The sequence below is a fragment of the Salmo salar genome, chromosome 15 (assembly GCF_965601325.2).
Source record: "Salmo salar chromosome 15, fSalSal1, whole genome shotgun sequence".
Lineage (NCBI taxonomy): Eukaryota > Metazoa > Chordata > Actinopteri > Salmoniformes > Salmonidae > Salmo > Salmo salar.
In genome coordinates, this window is record NC_138305.1 from 7,772,573 (window position 1) to 7,792,517 (window position 19,945).

Here is a 19,945-nt window from a genome sequence, read left to right on the forward strand (position 1 = left end):
ATGGCCCCTGTAACTACTGTAACTGCGGCTGAGATGGGTGCTGTGCAGCGCTGTGGCAGAGGCAAGGAGGGAAAAACACACAAATGCAGACACACACGCACACGTTGCACACACGTTGGACGCACACACACAAGCGAACACAGACAGACACAGACACACACGCACACGTTGCACACACGTTGGACGCACACACACAAGCGAACACAGACAGGCACACACACACACACACACACACACACACAGACAGACATGCAGACAAACACACACGCTCAACCCCCTCACGCTAACAGAAATGTATTTACATGAAACTAAACCTACAGATGTAAACACATGTACATGTCATATCCGGACACATCAAAAGCAACTTACTGAAAAGCATGCCCAGACACACATGCACACAGACACACACGCACACACACAAAGTCTTTGATATGCTAATGTTGGATATGCTAAACCGTTGGATCCTGGTCATCACATACCACCAGTATTGACAGAACAATTACCAGGATTTGTGCGCACCACCGTGCTCTATTGTCCCCTAGCCATAGTTTTTCACAACAACCTGTACAAGGTTTAAAAAAAATACTTTCTGTTGCCTGTAACTATAAGTCTCAAAAAAAAATGTACTCATGCAAATTTTCTCAATTGAATTATCTTAGAATCTTAGTCAGAAGTACGGTGATTGAAAATGTAATCATTTCTTACCATGGACTTCATGAGGTGAAGCTTTCAGTTCCATTTTAACCTTTATTTATCTAGTCAAGCCAGTTAAGAACAAATTCTTATTTTGCAATGACAGCCTACTGGGGAACAGTGGGTTAACTGCCTTGTTCAGGGGCAGAACGACAGATTTTCACCTTGTCAGATCAGGGATTTGATCTAGCAACCTTTTGGTTACTGGCCCAACGCTCTAACCACTAGGCTACCTGCCTCCCCCATCTAACCACCAGGCTACCTGCCTCCCCCCTCTAACCACTAGGCTACCTGCCACCCCCTCTAACCACTAGGCTACCTGCCTCCCCCCTCTAACCACTAGGCTGCCTGCCTCCCCCCTCTAACCACTAGGCTACCTGCCTCCCCCCTCTAACCACTAGGCTGCCTGCCTCCCCCCTCTAACCACTAGGCTGCCTGTCTCCCCTCTAACCACTAGGCTGCCTGCCTCCCCCCTCTAACCACTAGGCTGCCTGCCTCCCCCCTCTAACCACTAGGCTACCTGCCTCCCCCCTCTAACCACAAGGCTACCTGCCTCCCCCCTCTAACCACCAGGCTACCTGCCTCCCTGTTTGTACTGCTGAAATCTAACACAGCCATGTTGGTGATGATGATGATGGTGGTGATGATGATGGTGATGATGATGATGATGATGATGATGATGGTGGTGATGGTGGTGATGATGGTGGTGATGATGATGATGATGATGATGATGATGGTGGTGGTGATGATGATGATGGTTGGAAATCGAGCAATCATAAGTCATGAAATGGTGATCAATCATCATGGAAATATCCTGTACATTTGACGGGACAATGACATACACTGTCTGAACTCCCACGCTATAGGCAAGGTGCACTTTGACTGTAACTGTGGTCATGTGTTGTCTATTGTTGCATCCAGGATGTGACTGTTTGAATTTGATGGTTATACACTGACCTCTTCAGTACAGTAAGTACAGTTTGAGCTTATCTATATACAGATGAGTTCTTCTGGACAATAGTTAGAGAGGACTGCTTGGTTTTTGTATTGATTAAGGATCCCCATTAGCCGCTGCAAAAGCATCAGCTACTCTTCCTGGGGTCCACAGGAAACATGACATCATATACATAGTACAGAACGTTATTAGTCAAGGACTGAAATACAACAGTTTAAAACATCACACATATCCTACATATCAGTACATACACACAATATCTAGGTCTAAAACATAGTACAATGCAAATTACAATACAAGATATATGAAATGGCTGTGTCTCTTCACCGTGTACAGTGGACTGGACATGACATAGACTAACGACCCCACATTTCCCCATCACAAGCACTTTTCAGAACTAAAGTACGATAGGTACCACATCAAGTACCAGAGAAACCCATTAAACTTTGGTTCTCCACGTCAGTTAATAAAATGGTTGACACTGGCCATGCTCCAGCTTGGTGCTCCAACCGCGAAGAGAAAACCCTGACGGTGCACTTGCTCCAGCCGAGGACTCTGAGAAGCGTTTACACTGCGGCTTCTGAGAAAACCACCTGGGACTCCCCACATCGCAACAGATGGGCGAGCAACCCAACCTTCCTCCCAGTTACGGACGGAACAGTGCCCTGAGGAGCCAACCATAACAATAACCCCAGGTTCAGCATCTGCCAGCAGAATGTCTCCTCTCCACTTACACAGAGTTCATATAAGGTTTTTGGCTCCACTAGGAGACATAAGGAATAAGTGAAGTCACAGTGATTTCATAGACAGAAAGACATGTTAGTGAATATGGTTAGATATGGGAATATTAATATATATATATGAATATATTAACCTTGAGCTTAATCTGAGCTGCTATAATAGCTTTGGATCCCTGGTATTGACAATGTGACAGCTTCCTGTAACATCTTCCTGTAACTGTAGGTGGCAAGAATCCGACTTCTCCTGGATACTGTCCTAACTTTACTCTCACAATTCAGTTTTTTAAAGCATTTGCACCCGAGCAACGTTTGTATCGTTTTTTCTCTTTATTCAGCCTTTATCATTTAACATTGTAAAATCCCTTGTCGTGGGTTCTAGCTCTTGTCCTGATCTAGTCCTGAAGATTGATTCACTGCGATTTCAACATGTGCTCCATCCATTCTGTCACAGATTGGTAGCACTCTGTTTTTCCTGTCCTTACAGTAGTTTACAGACACAGGGACCTGCCAGCTCTGCGGCAATTCATTGACAGAAGTCTAACTCCCTCTGCTGGACACTTTTAGCACACGCAGATTGTGACAAGACATGGGTGGGTGGATCCTTTTTCAATGAGTTGACAAGCGTAACAATAAGGAAATCAAAGGTGAAAGTAAAGTTTCATATCTGCCATTTTAGCACACAAAAGGGACATCGGATTCAAAACATAACTTTGATTAAGTAAATTAAAACTAGATTTTTTTTTTTACTGCGTTAAACTAAATTCAGAGGTAAGTTAATGAGCGGAGGAAACAATGCATTCACTCTAAGACTATATATGTATATGGATTTCCTCTGAATAGGTTCCATTGCCTCGTGTTTGCGTATGAGACATCGAATTCTTCTCCTCTAGTTGTGTTCAAGTACGAAAAAAAAACATATCACAGTAAGTCATGGCTTACTTATATAACTTAATAGATTTCTCCAAAACACTTCATTGTACTGTAGCCAGTGATGTAGTTGTAAATCGTGAGGTGCCGGAACAAAAAGTGAGGGTGAGAGGGGGGTGGGGGAATTCTGAGGTATCAGAACACAAAGTGAGGGTGAGAGGGGGGTGACCTGGTGAGTTCTGAGGTATCAGAACACAAAGTGAGGGTGAGAGGGGGGTGACCTGGTGAGTTCTGAGATACCAGAACACAAAGTGAGGGTGAGAGGGGGGTGACCTGGTGAGTTCTGAGGTACCAGAACACAAAGTGAGGGTGAGAGGTGGGTGACCTGGTGAGTTCTGAGGTATCAGAACACAAAGTGAGGGTGAGAGGTGGGTGACCTGGTGAGTTCTGAGGTATCAGAACACAAAGTGACCTGGGGAGTTTTGAGGTCTCTGAATGCATGAAAAAAAAAAACTTTTATAATAAACATTGCATGCATATCATCGCATTTGCGTAGTGGCATAGAGCAGTAGAGGAGAGACACTTACTGAAGATGCATATATGGGAAACATTTATAGTAGCCTAGGATCTGGGAAAAATCTGGCCTTTTATAAACACATTTCTTGCAATTCTACATCATTTTACATGACTGGAGACTTTGGCAGAATCTTTTTTAATACCGCACAAGTGATCGAAATGGCAGGCTCCTTTGACACTGACAAAACTGAGAATCTGAGTTCAATAAAAACGACCTCGTCTTGAATCCATTAATATCCTAGGCCTAGGTGTGTGGGTAGACATATTGTAGGCTACAATATGAGGAGGAAATTATAGTCCTGAACATGCTTTCTGGTCAAACCCCACCTCAAATTAGATTCTGCCACCGAGTAGACTAGATGTATGTTGTTGTTGCATAAAGTAATAAATAAGAGCTTTTTCACAGATCCTATTTTGCAAACTACAGTGTCCTGCCAGACACTTTCAGCTGTCAATCAGAAAATAGTAGCCTAGACACAAACAATAATAATAACGGTACCTTATTTACAAGTACAACATACCTTTTAAAATCAGATGCTATTGTGGATTATGTGATGTCTAGCTACATATAGATGTCTTAATTTGACCAGTTTCTCACAACAGGAACATAATCCTGCAGCAACAGGAAATGTGAAACATTATGGTCATTTTTGTAGGAGCTGATACATTGTTTGTTAGCATAAATCAAGTCTGACATTTTAAAGTGGAAATTACAAACTTTAGAAGCCTTTTAAAAACTCGAATACACTGCAATTTGCATTTGCTGCTGCCCAGGAAATGTATCTTTGACAACAGAGTGATCAAATTAACACAGTACATCTGTATCTTCTATCCTCTCTCTAGAATAGATAGACTAGACAAAAATGTCTAGACCACAAAGACTACGCTGAGTGTCCCATATCACAGCCCTCAATCATGAGTTCCTCACAGGAAACAGAGGAAGATGAGGGTGGTGTGGAAAGCAGGTAAGCCCCTACATGCTTTTTCAATTGTAATTTTATCAGCATACCCACTGTAAATTAAGGCAAACTGAATTGATGATGGCTTACTGGCATGTCACAGCGTCATTCATATCTAGTAATATTTTAACAATAATATTAAATAAAACATGAATGTTATAATTTGTTCATTTAACATAATGAAAAATACACCAGTGCTTCCGCACATTGGCTAACCGGGCTATCGGCATTGTGTCCCACCACCCACCACCCACCAACCCCTCTTTTACACTACTGCTACTCTCTGTTCATCATATATGGATAGTCACTTTAACCATATCTACATGTAAATACTACCTCAATCAGCCTGACTAACCTGTGTCTGTATGTAGCCTCGCTACTTTTATAGACTCACTACTGTATATAGCCTGTCTTTTTACTGTTGTTTTTATGTCTTTACTTACCTATTGTTCACCTAATACCTTTTTTGCACTATTGGTTATAGCCTGTAAGTAAGCATTTCACTGTAAGATCTACTACACCTGTTGTATTTGGCGCACGTGACAAATAAACTTTGATTTGATTATGTTTCACAGTTGCAGTAAATAGTAATATTGCAATAATAAGTAATTGACAGTTTACAAACTAGGCATATATACAGTACCAGTCAAAAGTTTCACAACACTTACTAGGTGTTTTCTTTAGTTTTACTATTTTCTATATTGTAGAATAATAGTGAAGACATCAAAACTATGAAATAACACATATAGAATCATGTAGTAACCAAAAAAGGGTTAAACAAATCAAAATAGGTTTTTATTATATTATTTATAATATATATTTTAAAATATGCTGCATCAGATGACATGGCATCCACAATCACCTGACCTCAACCCGGGGGCGGCAGGTAGCCTAGTGGTTAGACCATTGGGCAAGTCTTATTTTTTATTTTACCTTTATTTAACTAGGCAAGTCAGTTAAGAACAAATTCTTATTTACAATGACGGCCTAGGAACAGTGGGTTAACTGCCTTGTTCAGGGGCAGAACGACAGATTTAAACGACAGTAACCGAAAGGTTGCTAGATCAAATCCCCGAGCTGACAAGGTAAAAATCTGTCGTTCTGCCCCTGAACAAGGCACTGTTCTTCGGCCGTCATTGTAAATAAGAATTTGTTCTTAACTGACTTGAATGGTTAAATAAAAAAATAAAACCCAATTGAGATAGTTTGGGATGAGTTTGAGCAGCCAACAAGGGCTCAGCATATGTGGGCACTCCTTCAAGACTGTTGGAAAAGCATTCCAGGTGAAGCTGGTTGAGAGAAGGCAAAGGGTGGCTACTTTGAAGAATCTCAAATGTATTTTGATAAGTTCAACACTTTTTTTGGTTACTACATCATTCCATATGTGTTATTTCATAGTTTTGACTTCTTCACTATTATTCTACAATGTAGAAAATAGTACAAATAAAGAAAAACCCTTGAATGAGTAGGTGTGTCCAAACTTTTGACTGGTACTGTACATTATAAGCCTTTCAGAAATAATTGTAGGTAAACAAAGGAAAACTTCCTCTAAAACTATATTTTGCTATTTGTTTCATTAGTCCATTGTTGATATACACCCAAAATAATTTGCATGTCAGCAATCAAGTTTTCAAGATATATAACTTTTCAAAATCCAGAAATACAGCCAGTATGATGCATTTTGCATCATATTATGCTGCGTTTTGCATCAGGATGCAAAATGCATTATACTGGCTGTACGTCTATATTTTGAAAGTTATATATCTTAACTTGATTGCTGATATGCAAAACATTTTGGGACTATATCAACAATGGACTAATGAAACAAACAGCGAAAGATAGTTTTCCAGTCTCACTTTTCCTTTAATGTGAATGTTACCCAAACGACACATTATTGATTGTACCTGAGAAACATGAGGTTTGTTCTTCAGAAATATTTATTTTTATTTACAATGACTGTGTTCACCAGATTCATGTTTTCATTGATGCAATTTATATTACAGCCCCCAGTCTGAACAGTCAGCAGCATCTCCTGCACCCAGCTCTCTTTCCATGAAGAGTGACCAGTCAATGGATCAGCCCATTCATTTCAGATATAGAGCTTTGGATGGAAAGTTTAGGTGAGTTTAACATTTTGCACAGGGATGTGGTAATAGAAAGGTCTGAATACAGTTTAGTTTCAACTGAAAATGCAAAACAGGAAGATTTGTTCAATAGAATATTGCTTTACCTCTCAATACAAAGGCTGTTAGGAGGAGCATCATTTGCTATGTTTCACAGTTGCAGTCAATAATAATATTGTTATCATAACTAATGAACACTTTAATTAGGCTGTCATGTGCCTTTTACTGAGGAGTGGCTTCTGTCTGGCCACTCTACCATAAATGCCTGATTGGTGGAATGATGCAGAGACGGTTGTCCTTCCGGAAGGTTCTCCCATCTCCACAGAGGAACTCTGGAGCTCTGTCAGAGTGACCATCGGGTTCTTGGTCACCTCCCTGACCAAGGCCCTTCTCTCCCAATTGCTCAATTTGACCGGACGGCCAGCTCTAGGGAGAGTCTTGGTGGTTCCAAATTTCTTCCATTTAAGAATGATGGAGGCCACTGTGTTCTTGGTGACCTTCAATGCTGCAGAAATGTTTTGGTACCCTTCCCTAGATCTGTGCCTTGACACAATTCTGTCTCGGAGCTCTACGGAGAATTCCTTCGACCTCATGGCTTGGTTTTTGCTCTGACATGCACTGTCAACTGTGGGACCTTATATAGACAGGTGTGTGCCTTTCCAAATCATGTCCAATCAATTGAATTTACCACAGTTGAACTCCAATCAAGTTCTAGAAACATCAAGGATGATCAATGAAAACAGGATGCACCTGAGCTCAATTTCGAGTCTCATTGCAAAGGGTCTGAATACTTATGTAAATGTGATATTTCAAAATATTGCAAAAATGTCTAAAAACATGTTTTTGCTTTGTCATTACGGGGTATTTTTACGTGACAAAATGTGGAAATAGGGAAGTGGTCTGAATACTTTCAGAATGCGCTGTATTTCGGCTCAATCAGAAATTACTTTTAAAAGACGCATTGTCAACAAACCCAGGTCAAATTGAGTCCTAAGCCTAGTTACATTCTTAATATTTTATAAATAATTGTAGGTAAACCTTAATGTGAATGTTACCCACATTAGATATTATTGATTGTACCTGAGAAACATGAGGTTTGTTCTTCACTTCTTTTTTTTTTTTACAATGACTGTGTTCACCAGATTCATGCTTTCATTGATGCAATTTATATTACAGCCCCCAGTCTGAACAGTCAGCAGCATCTCCACCACCCAGCTCTCTGTCCATGAAGAGTGACCAGTCAATGGATCAGCCCATTAATTTCAGATATAGAGCTTTGGATGGAAAGTTTAGGTGAGTTTAACATTTTGCACAGGGAGGTGGTAATAGAAAGGTCTGAATAGAAGATGTGAATACGGTTTAGTTCAAAGTGATTTCATGACCGAGAATTATAAGGTTATATCTACAAAAAGATCACTCTGAAATAAATCGGCTTTAAAGTTCCAAGCCCTCATTGGTTTGAATAGTGTGAGCACCACATTAGGTAGAGAACATTGTACAGAACAAAGCTATATCAACTAAATTTGGACAAAAATGCAGATAGAACCTTATCATTTAAAGCTCTTGATTTGTTAAAGAACTGTTGCTTGTTTCCTGTCCATACAAAGGCTGCTAGGACTAGCATAGTCTGCCTCCTCAGACCTCACAGTGAAAAGTGAGAGTTCCATGGATCGTCCAATCACATTTCAAGAGGCCTTGTCCCATCTTTTTTTAAATTTATTTTGCATTCATGTTATATGACTGTAGTGTAAATTCACCACACAACAGGAATCTGATTTCAAAAAGTTCTGCTTTACATGGCCACGATACATTTGTTTTAATTATGATGGCAAGCCATTAGGAAACAGCAGGACATATAGACCAGTGTGTATATATTTCACCTACAGTAGATAACACATCCCTGTTTCCTCTTTTCGAATACAAGGGCTAAGCAGAGGAAAATGTCTGCCTTCACCTCATACTCTCACTCTTCATGGAGAGGTATAACGGATCACCCAGGTACCTTCTATGGAAGGCCATATCACTGGTAAGTCCTCCACATTGACAGGCTGTGTCTATGGTTGAATATCAAACTGAACTCTTGGCCCCTCAGCCCTTTGTCGAGTGGCCACTTGCTCATATGTTTGATAGTGATCACTCGAGTCTGCAAGTGTTTTTGACAAAATTACCATTGAGAAGATGCGCACACAACATCCCAACTACCAATATGAAAAAATTCAAAATGTATTTGTGAGCATTCTCTCAGGACCTGTCTTGTAGCATGACTCTCTCTTTGGGATATGCCGACATGGCCATACTCATAAACGCAATCGTATCCGTAAATTGACCGTTGATAGTCAGATCGCATCGGATGATACTCGTGATCGGAAAAACAAAAGTCTTTTAATATGCCTAAATAGATTTAGGCAAAATCCCTCCCTGCAAGTTCTCACTGCGAAACTGCCCCGATGGTCCTGCAAAGGATGATTCGGGCCCAGTGGGAGTGACATTCAAGGGTTTTTCTTTATCTTTACTATTCTACTGTAACATTCTTCGTCGTCTGAAGAGGAGGTATCATCGGACCAGAACGCAGCGGGTAAAGTGCTCATCCTCTCATTTATTAAAGAAAACACTTAATCAATACAAAACAAATGACAAAAACAGTCCAGTAAGGTGCATAGACTATACTAGAAACAACCACCCACAAAACCCAGTGAAAACACACACAACTAAATATGGCCTCCAATTAGAGACAACAACAACCAGCTGCCTCTAATTGGAGGTCATTGACAAAACTCAGATAGAACTAGAAAAGCTAGATAAACATAGAAATAAGAAAACTACAACCTAAACCCACAATACCCAACCACACAAAACAAACACCCCCTGCCACGCCCTGACCAACTACAATGACAAATAACCCCTTTTACTGGCCAGGATGTGACATCTACATTGTAGAATAATAGTGAAGACATCAAAACTATGTAAATAACCCATATAGAATCATGTAGTAACCAAAAAAGGGTTAAACAAATCAAAATAGGTTTTTATTATATTATTTTATAATATATATTTTAAAATATGCTGCATCAGATGATATGGCATCCACAATCACCTGACCTCAACCCGGGGGCGGCAGGTAGCCTAGTGGTTAGACCGTTGGGCCAGTCTTATTTTGATTTTACCTTTATTTTAACTAGGCAAGTCAGTTAAGAACAAATTCTTATTTTCAATGACGGCCTAGGAACAGTGGGTTAACTGCCTTGTTCAGGGGCAGAACAACAGATTTAAATGACAGTAACCGAAAGGTTGCTAGATCAAATCCCTGAGCTGACAAGGTAAAATTCTGTCGTTCTGCCCCTGAACAAGGCACTGTTCTTCGGCCGTCATTGTAAATAAGAATTTGTTCTTAACTGACTTGAATTGTTAAATAAAAAAAATAAAACCCAATTGAGATAGTTTGGGATGAGTTGGAGCAGCCAACAAGGGCTCAGCATATGTGGGCATTCCTTCAAGACTGTTGGAAAAGCATTCCAGGTGAAGCTGGTTGAGAGAAGGCAAAGGGTGGCTACTTTGAAGAATCTCAAATGTATTTTGATTTGTTTAACACTTTTTTGGTTACTACATCATTCCATATGTGTTATTTCATAGTTTTGATTTCTTTGCTAGTATTCTACAATGTAGAATATAGTAAAAAATAAAGAAAAACCCTTGAATGAGTAGGTGTGTCCAAACTTTTGACTGGTACTGTACATTATAAACCTTTCGGAAATAATTGTAGGTAAACCTTAATGTGAATGTTACCCACATTAGATATTATTGATTGTACCTGAGAAACATGAGGTTTGTTCTTCACTTCTTTTTTTTATTTACAATGACTGTGTTCACCAGATTCATGCTTTCATTGATGCAATTTATATTACAGCCCCCAGTCTGAACAGTCAGCAGCATCTCCAGCACCCAGCTCTCTGTCCATGAAGAGTGACCAGTCAATGGATCAGCCCATTAATTTCAGATATAGAGCTTTGGATGGAAAGTTTAGGTGAGTTTAACATTTTGCACAGGGAGGGGGTAATAGAAAGGTCTGAATAGAAGATGTGAATACGGTTTAGTTCAAAGTGATTTCATGACCGAGAATTATAAGGTTATATCTACAAAAAGATCACTCTGAAATAAATCGGCTTTAAAGTTCCAAGCCCTCATTGGTTTGAATAGTGTGAGCACCACATTAGGTAGAGAACATTGTACAGAACAAAGCTATATCAACTAAATTTGGACAAAAATGCAGATAGAACCTTATCATTTCAAGCTCTTGATTTGTTAAAGAACTGTTGCTTGTTTCCTGTCCATACAAAGGCTGCTAGGACTAGCATCGTCTGCCTCCTCAGACCTCACAGTGAAAAGTGAGAGTTCCATGGATCGTCCAATCACATTCTAAGAGGCCTTGTCCCATCTTTTTTTACATTTATTTTGCATTCATGTTATATGACTGTAGTGTAAATTCACCACACAACAGGAATCTGATTTCAAAAAGTTCTGCTTTACATGGCCACGATACATTTGTTTTAATTATGATGGCAAGCCATTATGAAACAGCAGGACATATAGACCAGTGTATATATATTTCACCTACAGTAGATAACACATCCCTGTTTCCTCTTTTCGAATACAAGGGCTAAGCAGAGGAAAATGTCTGCCTTCACCTCATACTCTCACTCTTCATGGAGAGGTATAACGGATCACCCAGGTACCTTCTATGGAAGGCCATATCACTGGTAAGTCCTCCACATTGACAGGCTGTGTCTATGGTTGAATATCAAACTGAACTCTTGGCCCCTCAGCCCTTTGTCGAGTGGCCACTTGCTCATATGTTTGATAGTGATCACTCGAGTCTGCAAGTGTTTTTGACAAAATTACCATTGAGAAGATGCGCACACAACATCCCAACTACCAATATGAAAAAATTCAAAATGTATTTGTGAGCATTCTCTCAGGACCTGTCTTGTAGCATGACTCTCTATTTGGGATATGCCGACATGGCCATACTCATAAACGCAATCGTATCCGTAAATTGACAGTTGATAGTCAGATCGCATCGGATGATACTCGTGATCGGAAAAACAAAAGTCTTTTAATATGCCTAAATAGATTTAGGCAAAATCCCTCCCTGCAAGTTCTCACTGCGAATCTGCCCCGATGGTCCTGCAAAGGATGATTCTGGCCCAGTGGGAGTGACATTCAAGGGTTTTTCTTTATTTTTACTATTCTACATTGTAGAATAATAGTGAAGACATCAAAACTATGTAAATAACCCATATAGAATCATGTAGTAACCAAAAAAGGGTTAAACAAATCAAATTAGGTTTTCATTATATTATTTTATAATATATATTTTAAAATATGCTGCATCAGATGACATGGCATCCACAATCATCTGACCTCAACCCGGGGGCGGCAGGTAGCCTAGTGGTTAGACCGTTGGGCCAGTTGTATTTTTTATTTTACCTTTATTTTAACTAGGCAAGTCAGTTAAGAACAAATTCTTATTTTCAATGGCGGCCTAGTAACAGTGGGCTAACTGCCTTGTTCAGGGGCAGAATGACAGATTTAAACGACAGTAACCGAAAGGTTGCTAGATCAAATCCCTGAGCTGACAAGGTAAAAATCTGTCGTTCTGCCCCTGAACAAGGCACTGTTCTTCGGCCATCATTGTAAATAAGAATTTGTTCTTAACTGACTTGAATGGTTAAATAAAAAAATAAAACCCAATTGAGATAGTTTGGGATGAGTTGGAGCAGCCAACAAGGGCTCAGCATATGTGGGCACTCCTTCACGACTGTTGGAAAAGCATTCCAAGTGAAGCTGGTTGAGAGAAGGCAAAGGATGGCTACTTTGAAGAATCTCAAATGTATTTTGATTTGTTTAACACTTTTTTTGGTTACTACATCATTCCATATATGTTATTTCATAGTTTTGATTTCTTTGCTAGTATTCTACAATGTAGAAAATAGTTAAAAATTAAGAAAAACCCTTGAATGAGTAGGTGTGTCCAAACTTTTGACTGGTACTGTACATTATAAGCCTTTCAGAAATAATTGTAGGTAAACAAAGGAAAACTTCCTCTAAAACTATATTTTGCTATTTGTTTCATTAGTCCATTGTTGATATACACCCAAAATAATTTGCATGTCAGCAATCAAGTTTTCAAGATATATAACTTTTCAAAATCCAGAAATACAGCCAGTATGATGCATTTTGCATCATATGATGCTGTGTTTTGCATCAGGATGTAAAATGCATTAAACTGGCTGTATTTCTATATTTTTAAAGTTATATATCTTAACTTGATTGCTGATATGCAAAACATTTTGGGACTATATCAACAATGGACTAATGAAACAAACAGCGAAAGATAGTTTTCCAGCCTCACTTTTCCTTTCATGTGAATGTTACCCAAACGACACATTATTGATTGTACCTGAGAAACATGAGGTTTGTTCTTCAGAAATATTTATTTTTATTTACAATGACTGTGTTCACCAGATTCATGTTTTCATTGATGCAATTTATATTACAGCCCCCAGTCTGAACAGTCAGCAGCATCTCCTGCACCCAGCTATCTGTCCATGAAGAGTGACCAGTCAATGGATCAGCCCATTCATTTCAGATATAGAGCTTTGGATGGAAAGTTTAGGTGAGTTTAACATTTTGCACAGGGAAGTGGTAATAGAAAGGTCTGAATACAGTTTAGTTTCAACTGAAAATGCAAAACAGGAAGATTTGTTCAATAGAATATTGCTTTACTTCTCAATACAAAGGCTGTTAGGAGGAGCATCATTTGCTATGCTTCACAGTTGCAGTCAATAATAATATTGTTATCATAACTAATGAACACTTTAATTAGGCTGTGATGTGCCTTTTACTGAGGAGTGGCTTCTGTCTGGCCACTCTACCATAAATGCCTGATTGGTGGAGTGATGCAGAGACTGTTGTCCTTCTGGAAGGTTCTCCCATCTCCACAGAGGAACTCTCGAGCTCTGTCAGAGTGACCATTGGGTTCTTGGTCACCCCCCTGACCAAGGCCCTTCTCTCCCAATTGCTAAATTTGACCGGACGGCCAGCTCTAGGGAGAGTCTTGGTGGTTCCAAACTTCTTCCATTTATTAAGAATGATGGAGGCCACTGTGTTCTTGGTGACCTTCAATGCTGCGGAAATGTTTTGGTACCCTTCCCCAGATCTGTGACTCGACACGATCCTGTCTCTGAGCTCTACGGAGAATTCCTTTGACCTCATGGCTTTGTTTTTGCTCTGACATGCACTGTCAACATTGGGACCTTATATAGACAGGTGTGTGCCTTTCCAAATCATGTCCAATCAATTGAATTTACCACAGTTGAACTCCAATCAAGTTGTAGAAACATCAAGGATGATCAATGGAAACAGGATGCACCTGAGCTCAATTTCGAGTCTCATAGCAAAGGGTCTGAATACTTATGTAAATGTTATATTTCAGTTTTTATTTTTAATACAATTGCAAAAATTTCTAAAAACCTGTTTTCGCTTTGTCATTACGGGGTATTTTTACGTGACAAAATGTGGAAATAGGGAAGTGGTCTGAATACTTTCAGAATGCGCTGTATTTCGGCTCAATCAGAAATTACTTTTAAAAGACGCATTGTCAACAAACCCAGGTCAAATTGAGTCCTAAGCCTAGTTACATTCTAAATATTTTATAAATAATTGTAGGTAAACCTTAATGTGAATGTTACCCACATTAGATATTATTGATTGTACCTGAGAAACATGAGGTTTGTTCTTCACTTCTTTTTTTTATTTACAATGACTGTGTTCACCAGATTCATGCTTTCATTGATGCAATTTATATTACAGCCCCCAGTCTGAACAGTCAGCAGCATCTCCAGCACCCAGCTCTCTGTCCATGAAGAGTGACCAGTCAATGGATCAGCCCATTAATTTCAGATATAGAGCTTTGGATGGAAAGTTTAGGTGAGTTTAACATTTTGCACAGGGAGGTGGTAATAGAAAGGTCTGAATAGAAGATGTGAATACGGTTTAGTTCAAAGTGATTTCATGACCGAGAATTATAAGGTTATATCTACAAAAAGATCACTCTGAAATAAATCGGCTTTAAAGTTCCAAGCCCTCATTGGTTTGAATAGTGTGAGCACCACATTAGGTAGAGAACATTGTACAGAACAAAGCTATATCAACTAAATTTGGACAAAAATGCAGATAGAACCTTATCATTTCAAGCTCTTGATTTGTTAAAGAACTGTTGCTTGTTTCCTGTCCATACAAAGGCTGCTAGGACTAGCATCGTCTGCCTCCTCAGACCTCACAGTGAAAAGTGAGAGTTCCATGGATCGTCCAATCACATTCTAAGAGGCCTTGTCCCATCTTTTTTTACATTTATTTTGCATTCATGTTATATGACTGTAGTGTAAATTCACCACACAACAGGAATCTGATTTCAAAAAGTTCTGCTTTACATGGCCACGATACATTTGTTTTAATTATGATGGCAAGCCATTATGAAACAGCAGGACATATAGACCAGTGTATATATATTTCACCTACAGTAGATAACACATCCCTGTTTCCTCTTTTCGAATACAAGGGCTAAGCAGAGGAAAATGTCTGCCTTCACCTCATACTCTCACTCTTCATGGAGAGGTATAACGGATCACCCAGGTACCTTCTATGGAAGGCCATATCACTGGTAAGTCCTCCACATTGACAGGCTGTGTCTATGGTTGAATATCAAACTGAACTCTTGGCCCCTCAGCCCTTTGTCGAGTGGCCACTTGCTCATATGTTTGATAGTGATCACTCGAGTCTGCAAGTGTTTTTGACAAAATTACCATTGAGAAGATGCGCACACAACATCCCAACTACCAATATGAAAAAATTCAAAATGTATTTGTGAGCATTCTCTCAGGACCTGTCTTGTAGCATGACTCTCTATTTGGGATATGCCGACATGGCCATACTCATAAACGCAATCGTATCCGTAAATTGACAGTTGATAGTCAGATCGCATCGGATGATACTCGTGATCGGAAAAACAAAAGTCTTTTAATATGCCTAAATAGATTTAGGCAAAATCCCTCCCTGCAAGTTCTCACTGCGAATCTGCCCCGATGGTCCTGCAAAGGATGATTCTGGCCCAGTGGGAGTGACATTCAAGGGTTTTTCTTTATTTTTACTATTCTACATTGTAGAATAATAGTGAAGACATCAAAACTATGTAAATAACCCATATAGAATCATGTAGTAACCAAAAAAGGGTTAAACAAATCAAATTAGGTTTTCATTATATTATTTTATAATATATATTTTAAAATATGCTGCATCAGATGACATGGCATCCACAATCATCTGACCTCAACCCGGGGGCGGCAGGTAGCCTAGTGGTTAGACCGTTGGGCCAGTTGTATTTTTTATTTTACCTTTATTTTAACTAGGCAAGTCAGTTAAGAACAAATTCTTATTTTCAATGGCGGCCTAGTAACAGTGGGCTAACTGCCTTGTTCAGGGGCAGAATGACAGATTTAAACGACAGTAACCGAAAGGTTGCTAGATCAAATCCCTGAGCTGACAAGGTAAAAATCTGTCGTTCTGCCCCTGAACAAGGCACTGTTCTTCGGCCATCATTGTAAATAAGAATTTGTTCTTAACTGACTTGAATGGTTAAATAAAAAAATAAAACCCAATTGAGATAGTTTGGGATGAGTTGGAGCAGCCAACAAGGGCTCAGCATATGTGGGCACTCCTTCACGACTGTTGGAAAAGCATTCCAAGTGAAGCTGGTTGAGAGAAGGCAAAGGATGGCTACTTTGAAGAATCTCAAATGTATTTTGATTTGTTTAACACTTTTTTTGGTTACTACATCATTCCATATATGTTATTTCATAGTTTTGATTTCTTTGCTAGTATTCTACAATGTAGAAAATAGTTAAAAATTAAGAAAAACCCTTGAATGAGTAGGTGTGTCCAAACTTTTGACTGGTACTGTACATTATAAGCCTTTCAGAAATAATTGTAGGTAAACAAAGGAAAACTTCCTCTAAAACTATATTTTGCTATTTGTTTCATTAGTCCATTGTTGATATACACCCAAAATAATTTGCATGTCAGCAATCAAGTTTTCAAGATATATAACTTTTCAAAATCCAGAAATACAGCCAGTATGATGCATTTTGCATCATATGATGCTGCGTTTTGCATCAGGATGCAAAATGCATTAAACTGGCTGTATTTCTATATTTTGAAAGTTATATATCTTAACTTGATTGCTGATATGCAAAACATTTTGGGACTATATCAACAATGGACTAATGAAACAAACAGCGAAAGATAGTTTTCCAGCCTCACTTTTCCTTTCATGTGAATGTTACCCAAACGACACATTATTGATTGTACCTGAGAAACATGAGGTTTGTTCTTCAGAAATATTTATTTTTATTTACAATGACTGTGTTCACCAGATTCATGTTTTCATTGATGCAATTTATATTACAGCCCCCAGTCTGAACAGTCAGCAGCATCTCCTGCACCCAGCTATCTGTCCATGAAGAGTGACCAGTCAATGGATCAGCCCATTCATTTCAGATATAGAGCTTTGGATGGAAAGTTTAGGTGAGTTTAACATTTTGCACAGGGAAGTGGTAATAGAAAGGTCTGAATACAGTTTAGTTTCAACTGAAAATGCAAAACAGGAAGATTTGTTCAATAGAGTATTGCTTTACCTCTCAATACAAAGGCTGTTAGGAGGAGCATCATTTGCTATGTTTCACAGTTGCAGTCAATAATAATATTGTTATCATAACTAATGAACACTTTAATTAGGCTGTGATGTGCTTTTTACTGAGGAGTGGCTTCTGTCTGGCCACTCTACCATAAATGCCTGATTGGTGGAGTGATGCAGAGACTGTTGTCCGGTGAGAGAGAGACAGGTTGAGATTGCCAAGGCCAGAGTAGAACAGAAGGTGTCATATGCTGAGGCAGTGAAGAGAGTAGAGGATGATAGGTCAAGGCTAAGTAGTAGGTCTATGACAATACAGTGATATGAATTTGTGCTTCATTAAGGTTGGCGTCTTTTATCGTTCATTGCCATGTCTATCAACTGTACTGCAGAAATGGAATGTAAATCACAGAAGAGATGTTGTGGTGGCAGCTGCAGAGAAGTACATGAGTGTAAGAGGTTTTACTGCAAAAGAGTTACAATGAATGAAAGAGTCCCGTCCTCCCAGGCCATTAGCCTGGTGTAGGATCAGTAAGAGTCAGTACTGTAGTGGAATAGGGTCGTGGTTTTTATGAAATAGTGTTTTTTATGAAATAGTGATATATATATATATATATATATATATATATATATATATATATATATATATATATATATATATATATATTACTGCTCAAAAAAATAAAGGGAACACTAAAATAACACATCCTAGATCTGAATGAATGAAATAATCTTATTAAATACTTTTATCTTTACATAGTTGAATGTGCTGACAACAAAATCACACAAAAATAATCAATGGAAATCCAATTGATCAACCCATGGAGGTCTGGATTTGGAGTCACACTCAAAATTAAAGTGGAAAACCACACTACAGGCTGATCCAACTTTGCTGTAATGTCCTTAAAACAAGTCAAAATGAGGCTCAGTAGTTTGTGTGGCCTCCACGTGCCTGTATGACCCCCTAGCCTGTATGACCTCCCTACAACGCCTGGGCATGCTCCTGATGAGGTGGCGGATGGTCTCCTGAGGGATCTCCTCCCAGACCTGGACTAAAGCATCCGCCAACTCCTGGACAGTCTGTGGTGCATGGAGCGAGACATGATGTCCCAGATGTGCTCAATTGGATTCAGGTCTGGGGAACGGGCGGGCCAGTCCATAGCATCAATGCCTTCCTCTTGCAGGAACTGCTGACACACTCCAGCCACATGAGGTCTAGCATTGTCTTGCATTAGGAGGAACCCAGGGCCAACTGCACCAGCATATGGTCTCACGAGGGGTCTGAGGATCTCATCTCGGTACCTAATGGCAGTCAGGCTACCTCTGGCGAACACATGGAGGGCTGTGTGGCCCCCCAAAGAAATTCCACCCCACACCATGACTGACCCACCGCCAAACCGATCATGCTGGAGGATGTTGCAGGCAGCAGAACGTTCTCCACGGCGTCTCCAGACTCTGTCACGTCTGTCACGTGCTCAGTGTGAACCTGCTTTCATCTGTGAAGAGCACAGGGCGCCAGTGGCGAATTTGCCAATCTTGGTGTTCTCTTGCAAATGCCAAACGTCCTGCACGGTGTTGGGCTGTAAGCACAACCCCCACCTGTGGACGTCGGGCCCTCATACCACCCTCATGGAGTCTGTTTCTGACCATTTGAGCAGACACATGCACATTTGTGGCCTGCTGGAGGTCATTTTGCAGGGCTCTGGCAGTGCTCCTTCTGCTCCTCCTTGCACAAAGGCAGAGGTAGCGGTCCTGCTGCTGGGTTGTTGCCCTCCTACGGCCTCCTCCATGTCTCCTGATGTACTGGCCTGTCTCCTGGTAGCGCCTCCATGCTCTGGACATTACGCTGACAGACACAGCAAACCTTCTTGCCACAGCTCGCATTGATGTGCCATCCTGGATGAGCTGCACTACCTGAGCCACTTGTGTGGGTTGTAGACTCCGTCTCATGCTACCACTAGAGTGAAAGCACCGCTAGCATTCAAAAGTGACCAAAACATCAGCCAGGAAGCATAGGAACTGAGAAGTGGTCTGTGGTCACCACCTGCAGAACCACTCCTTTATTGGGGGTGTCTTGCTAATTGCCTATAATTTCCACCTGTTGTCTATTCCATTTGCACAACAGCATGTGAAATGTATTGTCAATCAGTGTTGCTTCCTAAGTGGACAGTTTGATTTCACAGAAGTGTGATTGACTTGGAGTTACATTGTGTTGTTTAAGTGTTCCCTTTATTTTTTTGAGCAGTATATAGTTTACATGCACCTAAGCCAAATACAGTTTTTCACAA

The 19,945-nt window shown here is 39.9% G+C and overlaps 1 protein-coding gene across 5 annotated transcripts in view; it reads left to right on the top strand.

Moving 5' to 3' along the window:
* The first annotated feature begins 3,020 nt into the window (after positions 1-3,020).
* Positions 3,021-19,945, top strand: part of LOC106570908 (uncharacterized) — a 35,524-nt gene continuing 18,599 nt past the window's right edge. For 2 of the 5 annotated variants that reach the window (XM_082961576.1, XM_014143488.3), the window contains exons 1-11: positions 3,021-3,156; positions 4,675-4,796; positions 6,794-6,910; positions 8,090-8,206; positions 8,838-8,939; positions 10,818-10,934; positions 11,566-11,667; positions 13,470-13,586; positions 14,783-14,899; positions 15,531-15,632; positions 17,435-17,551. In XM_082961576.1, coding sequence (XP_082817702.1) covers positions 4,747-4,796; positions 6,794-6,910; positions 8,090-8,206; positions 8,838-8,939; positions 10,818-10,934; positions 11,566-11,667; positions 13,470-13,586; positions 14,783-14,899; positions 15,531-15,632; positions 17,435-17,551 — 1,058 coding nt within the window. In that variant the 5' untranslated portion in view covers positions 3,021-3,156; positions 4,675-4,746. The remainder of the gene's footprint in view (positions 3,157-4,674; positions 4,797-6,793; positions 6,911-8,089; positions 8,207-8,837; positions 8,940-10,817; positions 10,935-11,565; positions 11,668-13,469; positions 13,587-14,782; positions 14,900-15,530; positions 15,633-17,434; positions 17,552-19,945) is intronic. The other 3 variants (XM_082961578.1, XM_082961579.1, XM_082961577.1) reach the window with 3 other exon arrangements.